Source organism: Amphibalanus amphitrite, unplaced genomic scaffold (assembly GCF_019059575.1).
Source record: "Amphibalanus amphitrite isolate SeventyFive unplaced genomic scaffold, NRLGWU_Aamphi_draft 000320F_arrow, whole genome shotgun sequence".
NCBI lineage: Eukaryota > Metazoa > Arthropoda > Thecostraca > Balanomorpha > Balanidae > Amphibalanus > Amphibalanus amphitrite.
The window spans coordinates 655,040-663,346 of NW_024881815.1; the positions used below are offsets into that span (position 1 = coordinate 655,040).

General features: G+C 44.9%; 1 protein-coding gene across 1 annotated transcript; it reads left to right on the top strand.

Moving 5' to 3' along the window:
* The first annotated feature begins 4,564 nt into the window (after positions 1-4,564).
* Positions 4,565-5,327, top strand: LOC122388374 (cuticle protein 19.8-like). The gene is made up of 2 exons (XM_043379407.1): positions 4,565-4,570; positions 4,983-5,327. The coding sequence occupies exons 1-2, from the start codon at positions 4,565-4,567 to the stop codon at positions 5,325-5,327; spliced, it is 351 nt and encodes a 116-aa protein (XP_043235342.1).
* The last annotated feature ends 2,980 nt before the right edge of the window (positions 5,328-8,307 follow it).

Sequence of the window (8,307 nt, forward strand, 5' to 3'; positions counted from 1 at the left end):
TATTCTGCTCTCATCAGCAAACATCGCCGGGGCGTCGAAGGAGGTGGGGGGGGGGGGGGCGTCGATGACCACATCGATGACCTACTCTCATCGTCGATGCAAAGTGTACGACAGAATTAAAATGGAAACAAAATTTTCCTTCGAATAAAAAGCTTATGATATTTTTTTCTAGAACAGCTAAGCTACTAAGTTAAGCCCACTTTTGAATATTTCGAATGTCGTAATCACTTTTTTTGTGACAATGCATATGCTTAAAATAAAACCTCAAATCTGCTAGCCTTACCACCGACAGCAGCCATTCCCATTCTACGAATATCGTCATTCATTTCAACTTTGGCCAAGTGACCAGAAACTGGCAAATGGCAGCTAATCTGCGGAGATTCTGGTGGCGTTAACGATTTGCCTGAAGGTAGACTGTGCCGCAATGTCACCGCTGGCGATTACAAACAGTCAGATCGTCACCACGCTCAGTAACAACTCGGCATTTCTAGTAGGGGAGAGTAGTGAGAAGTGGGAAGAAGGAGAAGTGGGACATCTACAATACCTGGCCGCATGGGTATCGTTTTGTACATATATTATATATAGGCCTGGTAGAGCCCCAGCCTTACCCAGGGGTGTAATTTTAAATATCTTTGCGGGGGAAGATGCACCCACAATTCTGAATTATGCCTCCACAATGATGAAAATGCACCCACAAGTCTTTTACAAACGTCCTTTCGGGAGCATGGCGCCATTCGCATGCTCTAACGGCGTCCTCCTGACCGTCTTGCGTTCCAGGATAATATAGTATCGTTTTTAATCACTCGGCACCTTTCTGGGAGAATGGCGCCCTTTTGACAGCATCGCGCCATTCTCATGACCTAGCGACGCCCACCCCTCCTGACCTTCTCGCGACCTTATGTCTCTGTTCACCGTGCATCCCTCGACTGTTCGGCGCCCTTCTGGCCTCTCAGCGCCCCTGGACCACAAAGCGTTTTCAATCACTCGGCATAGCAATAAGCTATTCTTGTTGGCGTCATTCGAGAGGCCAGTCTTTTGCCTTTCAAACATACCAGGCGCATTTGATGAATTCGCATACCGTTAAGCGCACAAACTAGAAATATCAAAGAAGTGACTTTTTCGGCGTTGCCCCGGACTGCGGGAAAGCCGAAAATGGGAGAAATGATCTACGGGGAATGCCGAAATTGATGTTTTGCCATTTTATCTCAAACTTTATCCAGAATTCATCAAAGCTGACATGGGTTTTAAGAGCTTGGGGACGCTTGGTGCACACTGGAAGTTATAATTGTGTGATATAATAAGAAAAGGCCAGGTAAATCATTCCTTAGAGGTAACAGGCCGTTGTGTCGGTTGAAAGTGTAATTTGTGTGACTAAAAATACGCGTTGCTATTCTACAGCAGTAAAGTCCACGTGGAGTGCTTTAACGTGCGTAATTGCACGTTTTCGGCATTACCCCAGCCAGCCATACTTTTATTTGCAGGCCCATAACTTTTCAACGTGCTGTATAAATTTCAAATAGGCAGCACACTTATGCAAAGACATGCTGAAGATTACTTGACCGAATTGGCCAGACAAACGGTAGCATAATGAGTAATAAATGCAGCTTCAAAGGCGCATGTAGTACAAGGGAAACGTACCTTGAAAACGCTCTTGGCGCCCTCACAGCCAAAGTATTCCGAATGACGACTCGTAACAAACATGCGATAATTGTAGTCACTTAAGCTTCAGAACATCACTGACATGTGGCATCCATGTCGTACGGTTTTCGAAATATCTTGAATTTCGGCTTTGCCCCAACTCCGGCATTGCCCCAACTTCCCCTAGCATCTGCACAATATCGCATCTTTGATCCTTAACACGGCAAGCACATGTAGCTAAATGTGAGGTGTCTTAGTCTCCATTTCCTGACTGTTTTGTTAAGTCACGGTTCGGATAATTTGGTATCGATAGAGGTAAGTAGGGGAGACCCGGGAGGTATGGGCCCCCTGGAGGTATGGGCCATTGCAGTTTTGAAGAAGTGATGCGTATTTTTACACATTTGACCGCATAAACTGGTAGCAGCAATTCCGTTATACAACCCACGTGATTTCCAAAATTTTCCTCAGTCTTCTTTGGCAATGAGCGGTGAAAAAGTGTTTTTGCTCTCTTCGAGTAAAATACGGTACATACAGAAAATTCGTGATTAATTTGAACCAGACTCGTTTTATGACGTCAGGCCATCGGTAATATAAAGTTTAAAGCATGCAAATTAAGACTGGATAGAAAAATTGAAGCTTTCTTGCAAGATTATGAGCTGAGACGCTACGCACATTCTGGCGTCCTAACCGGGAGGTTCGGGCCACCCACCCCCGATGATCCTAAATCAATAAAATGATGCTTTCATTGAATATCCTCTTTAATAAGTTTTATTTTTGTCGCGCAAGGTCGAAAACTACAAATTTCATTCGAACAGAAAAATATTATCTATCTTATTGCATGGAGCATGATTGAGTTTACCAAAATACGTATGTGCCCACGTGACCCCCATGAAGTAAGCTGTTGGCCGCTTATGCGGTTCCTGGGCTCTAAGAGAGATCAAGGTAGATACCAGCTACGAGTATTGTTCTCATTATCGAGAAAAGAATATGAAACATGGCACCGGCCCATACCTCCCGGGCCATGGCCCACACCTACCGGTGTATTTTGATGGATCGGAAAAGAAAGCGCATGATTTATTGAAAGTTATCTCGAGATAAAATAGTTGATCCCAGATGCCTAATATCAGGCACACTTTGCAGGCGAAAGGCAATTTCACGTACACAGAGTGAAAAGCCGGTTCTAGCCACTTCCCACTGGAAGAAAATTGCCTTGTCACAAAACCGGCCCATACCTCCCGGGTCTCCCCTACATACATACTATAAGAATTTCATTAGTTCTCAAGGAGGATCTCAAGGATCTCGCTAGTTATAATATCTAATCTTTCACTCAGCGTGCGCCCTCAAAGCAGTTGTTTGGCCCTCTCAGCACAGCTGCAGCCTTTTTGGTCGGAGTAGGTCTATTTCCGAGTGGCGTGTGCTCCTCTGACACATGACAATACTGAACACTGAACAGTGAACACTATATAGAGTTCACTGATCAGTATAGGCAATACGAGTAGTTCTGTGCGTCGGGTTCGGTAATACCTGGAATTCCCCCAAAAATATTTATTCATTTTATTTTGTCATGTCATTGACCAAAAGGAAAAATAAGTTGCCTAAATTCGATGAGAAAAGACAGATATGGGCACCCTACCCTGGTACCTAAGCCCTATTATAATGGCCGTCCACCATCTTTGGGCCCTACCAATCATTTTCTGAAAACGACCCACCTCCCTGGCCGACCGGTTAGAGAATCCCAAATGAGCACCAAGTATCTACACATAATGTTCCAGTCGAAATCATTTCTTGCAAAAGAGAGGGAAATGCAAAGAGAGGTTGCAGTTAGTGTCAGTTCAGAGGAATAAAGCCAATGGTAAGGTTAAAGCTCACCAAGACATCAACATTCAATATGGGTATGTCAGTCAATCATGAAGGATACTTCGGAATTTGGGTTTATAGCACCCTTACATTTTTACATACATATAGGTATATTACATATAATTACGACTTTTAAAGTTAAAAAAATTTCTGGGGGCGGGGTCCGAACCGATATGGGGAATTCACCATTGGACGGTGGCACAATGAAAGACTTTGCTTGCTTCTGTAACCAATTCAAGTCATAATTAAAGGGACCCTCCCACCTTCAAAAATGTTAATGAATTGGCATGAAAGTGATGTCGCTCGGTTCAGAAAGAGCGAAAACGAATATCTACCAAATTTCATCGAAAAATATTCACCGGTTTTCAAGATATTAGACTTTTACTATTGTTTATTTTTTGGGATCTCCGCTGTTCCTAGCGACTTTATTTGAAAGTGCGGCATTTGTTGCGCGCAAAGCAGCATATACCACCGCGTGCTACAAAACGTTTTAGTCAAACATTTAACGGACGTTCGAAAGCCTGATGACGTCATCAGATTCCCGTAATGGTTAAGAGATAGGGACCACGCTGGTCCCACCCTGCAAGTAAATGGAAGAAATTTCTTGAACACCATAAAGCTGCGGGGGTTGCGACCAGGATAAATGGTGGTTTCTGAGCCTGGCCGCAAACTTGGCTATCTCAACTCAAAACTAATGTTAAGGTGGGAGGGTCCCTTTAACAGCTTTCGGGCGGAATTAAGAGATAACCTTCCAGGCATGTAAAAATCGAGCAATCCCATGGGAGTTGTATGCCTATTATTTTTTCCCCTGGCTGAGGCAGCAATACAAGGCTTTAAATGGACACATACCGATCACCCATAACAGTCACATCGATGCAAATTTCCTGAGGCAAGGTTAACATATGTTGGGGTTGCTGCCGGCGATCGGGTTGGGTCACTGCCTGTGTGTCCAGCCAGTACCGTGAGAGTCTGCCGGGGGTATAAAGGCCGCGTGTGCCTTACTGCCGACACCAGTCTCTCATAGCGGATCCAGCAGCCAACAGCTCACCAAACCACCTCAACTAGAAACATGAAGGTGAGAGTAAAACTGTTTTGACATTATACTAGCCGACACGGCGCGTCTGTCCCTCTCCCGTTTAGAGAGGGAGAGCAGCCTGTTTGACATTATACGACTTTGACATTATACTGGTACATATTCATGCATTTCATACAGGGATTAGCAATGCATCATACAGTTTGGTTTATAAGAGCTAATAACAAAATTTTCATTTTTTTCGTTGACATAAGCATCGTTTCGTAGTTCATTGTCTTTAAAAAATCTGAGCTCAAGCATAAATATACGCTTCAGCCGGCAGTTGCTAGACTAATAACTTTGCCCTAAGAGCAATGTAGGTATTTCATTTTCCTCACACATTTTCCCATCCCACGTTACGGCAGCGGATCTTTGATGGCCTAACCAGTAACCACCCCGCCTTCATTTCCTGCAGGTCCTGCTCATCTCTGCTCTGGTGGCGGTCGCCCTGGCGGCTCCCCAGAAGTACGCCCAGCAGCAGTACTCAGACGCTCCGGCCAAGTACGCCTACGACTACAAGGTGCAGGACTCCAACTACGCCGTCGACTTTGGACAGAGCGAGTCGCGCGACGGAGCCAACACGCAGGGCAGCTACTACGTGGCGCTGCCGGACGGCCGCGTGCAGCGCGTCACCTACAGCGTCAGCGGCGACGGCGGCTACGTGGCCGAGGTGACGTACGAGGGTGAGGCGCGCTACCCGGCGGCGTCCGTCAGCCAGCCGGCATACCGTCCGGCCGGCAAGCAGCAGCCGTACAACTAGACGGCCGCCGGCGCCGCCTGCCGCCAACCGGGCTGCTCTCCCTCTCTAAACGGGAGAGGGACAGACGCGCCGTGTCGGCCCTCAGCTGAGCTGTTCAATGCTGTACCTGACTATTTGTGCATGTGGAGATTTCCTTCTTCGTCGATTTTATATTTATTGTCGATTATATAGTTCGTTTCAATAAAAGTTAAAATTAAATAACCTGTTTTTTCCAATTCATTTGTTGAGGAAACAGTGCGCTGAAGCTGGCTTACCTATAGACGTAAGCGTTAATGTTAATTGAAAACAGATATCAGCATCTTTAGAAGATCTACCCGCGAAATAAGTGTTCGCAACTCTTGCGAAAATTGCAATGCAAAGCATCGGTTCTAGCAACCTGATTACCCGCGCCCTGCTGAGGGGGGGGGGGGCTGTTTGAACACCAACCCTCCGGTTTTTGGCACACGTTATCATCATACATCTTTACATCTTTTTACACATGCTGTGTAAATTTAAGACCAGGGTCACTCAAGGTCAGGTCAGTCACGTCAAGTGACCCCACCACATAAGAAGTTTCAATGCCCGCAATAGCTACACTGAATGACTGATCACTTTGAAACTTTCAGCAATTATAATAACAAGAGCGAATGTATGTACAAATTACAAAATGTATCCCTCGGAACTACGATATCGGTGACCTAATGTCAGGTCAATTTTGCGACCTCTCCATTATAGGTCGAACACCAAATTACAAGCAAAAATGACACACTTAGCCGGAACATGGCATCCGTGACCCCTCGTTATGTTCCTGAGGTCATCTATGTAGGTTACGAACGGCATCTAACAGTTTTTCGCTCATAACTTTTGCTAAACGCATGCTAAAGCAATGAAAACGTCTAAGATGTGTTAGGCTCGACGATGCGAATCGAGTGATATGCAACATGCCCTTTTCCGGTCAGGTCATGACCTTGAACTGAGGTCAAATTTTTAAGTTGACCTTTCAAGGTCAAATACCTACTAGTAATAGTTCATTCGATGAGTCTTGACGAGTGAAACACGATGCTGCTAAAAGAAGGCTCGTGCAAGTTTTGATTCAAAAGTTATTGCAGAAAACCCGTTTCCGAAAAAAAGTATATTTTGTCAGTTATTGTCCTCAGCAGGCTAAACCGTTGACCTTAGGCCAAATCTGAGAGAATTGCCCAGAAAGAGCGTTAAAACAGCTATCATGGCATGCTTGGCATGTTTGCTATGGCATGCTTGCGCGAGTCTTCACGCCGAAGCATTGCCAAGGCGGTAACAGGGAATGGCAAGGCCATCCCAGGGTGGAATGACTTTGTCAAAGAAGCCCACTCAGTTCTCGGGGACATATACTGTTTGTGGGCGTTGGTAGGTAAACCAAGAGATGGCTACATCTATGATCAATTGAGACTGGCTAAAGCTCGATTCAAGTATTCATTGCGTTGGTGCCTTAGGAACGAAAAAGATCTACGGGCTAAGTCGATGGCCGATAAGCTAGCCAGGTATCCACGAAATGTATCCTCTTTTTGGAATGATGTTAGAAAGCTCAACAGTTCGCCACCGCTAGCATCTACGGTTGGTGGCGTCACTGGTGCTTCTAATATTGGTGAAATGTGGAAGAACCATTTTGCTGAAATACTTAATTCAGTGACGGACCAAAGCTTAAGGCCTTCCGTACTATCACAGCTTGATGCTGACCTTCCTGATATCCCACTTATTTCGGTTGCTGAAGTTTCCAGATCGATACGTGATCTGTCATCAGGTCGTAGCCCAGGGCACGACGACCTACAGACGGAGCATTTAAAGTTCGCACCTCAATCATGTGTTGTTCACCTCTCGCTATGTTTCAGTATGATGGTAAAGCACGGGCATCTGCCTCATGCCCTTACTAAAGTTGCATTGGTCCCAATCGTGAAGGATAAAACTGGTAATATCTCGGAGAAGGACAACTACAGACCAATTGCTTTGGCCAGTGTTAGCCCTAAACTTCTAGAGACGTTGATCTTTATGCGCTGCAAGGAGAACCTAAAAACAACTGACCATCAATTTGGCTTTAAGCCAGCTCATGGTACTGATATGGCAATATATGCAGTCAAAGAAATTTCAGATTACTACCTTAGAAACAATAGTGCCTGTTTTCTGGATGCATCAAAAGCTTTTGATAGAGTGAATCACTGGAAACTCTATGACAAACTTTTAAAGCGTGGAATTGATAAAAGCCTCAAACTTCTAGTTGAATGGTACGGTACTCAGCTTTTTCATGTCAAATGGGGTGGTGTCACAGCTGGCGGTTTTAATGTAAGTAACGGCGTGAGGCAGGGAGGTATACTTTCCCCCTTCATGTTCAATGTGTATATAGACTCTCTTTCTTCAGCACTGGATGAAACTGGCGTTGGCTGCCGTTATTTAGGCAGCATGAATCACATTGCTTATGCTGATGATGTCATCCTTCTTTCGCCATCTCACCATGGCTTGCAAGTGCTCTTGAATACTTGCGAACGATTTGCAGAGGAGTATGATATCAAGTACAACACAAAGAAAACTGTAGGTATGCTTGATTATGCGTCCAAAGGCTTTGAAAAATCTTAAAACTCCTGAGCTGTCTCTTTGTGGCACAATATTAAGAGTTGTAAGTGAGTACAAATATCTTGGTTACTTCATGACTGACAACGTGCGTGATGATCTTGAGATTCAGCAGCAATATCGTATGCTGTGCTGTAGAACCAATTCGCTCATTCGCAAATTTGGCATGTGTACGTATGCTGTGAAAAAGTATTTATTCACGACCTACTGTGCTTCTGTGTACTGTGTTCACTTGTGGCGTGCTTATAGTGCTGCGGTTATAAGAAAATTCAAAGTGTGTCTTAACAATGCTGTCAGAATATTCTTTGGCTACTCCAGGTTCTGTAGCGCTTCGTCTATGCATGTGTGTGAAGGATTAGATAATTTTGACGTGATGTACAGAAAAGCAGCATGGGGTTTC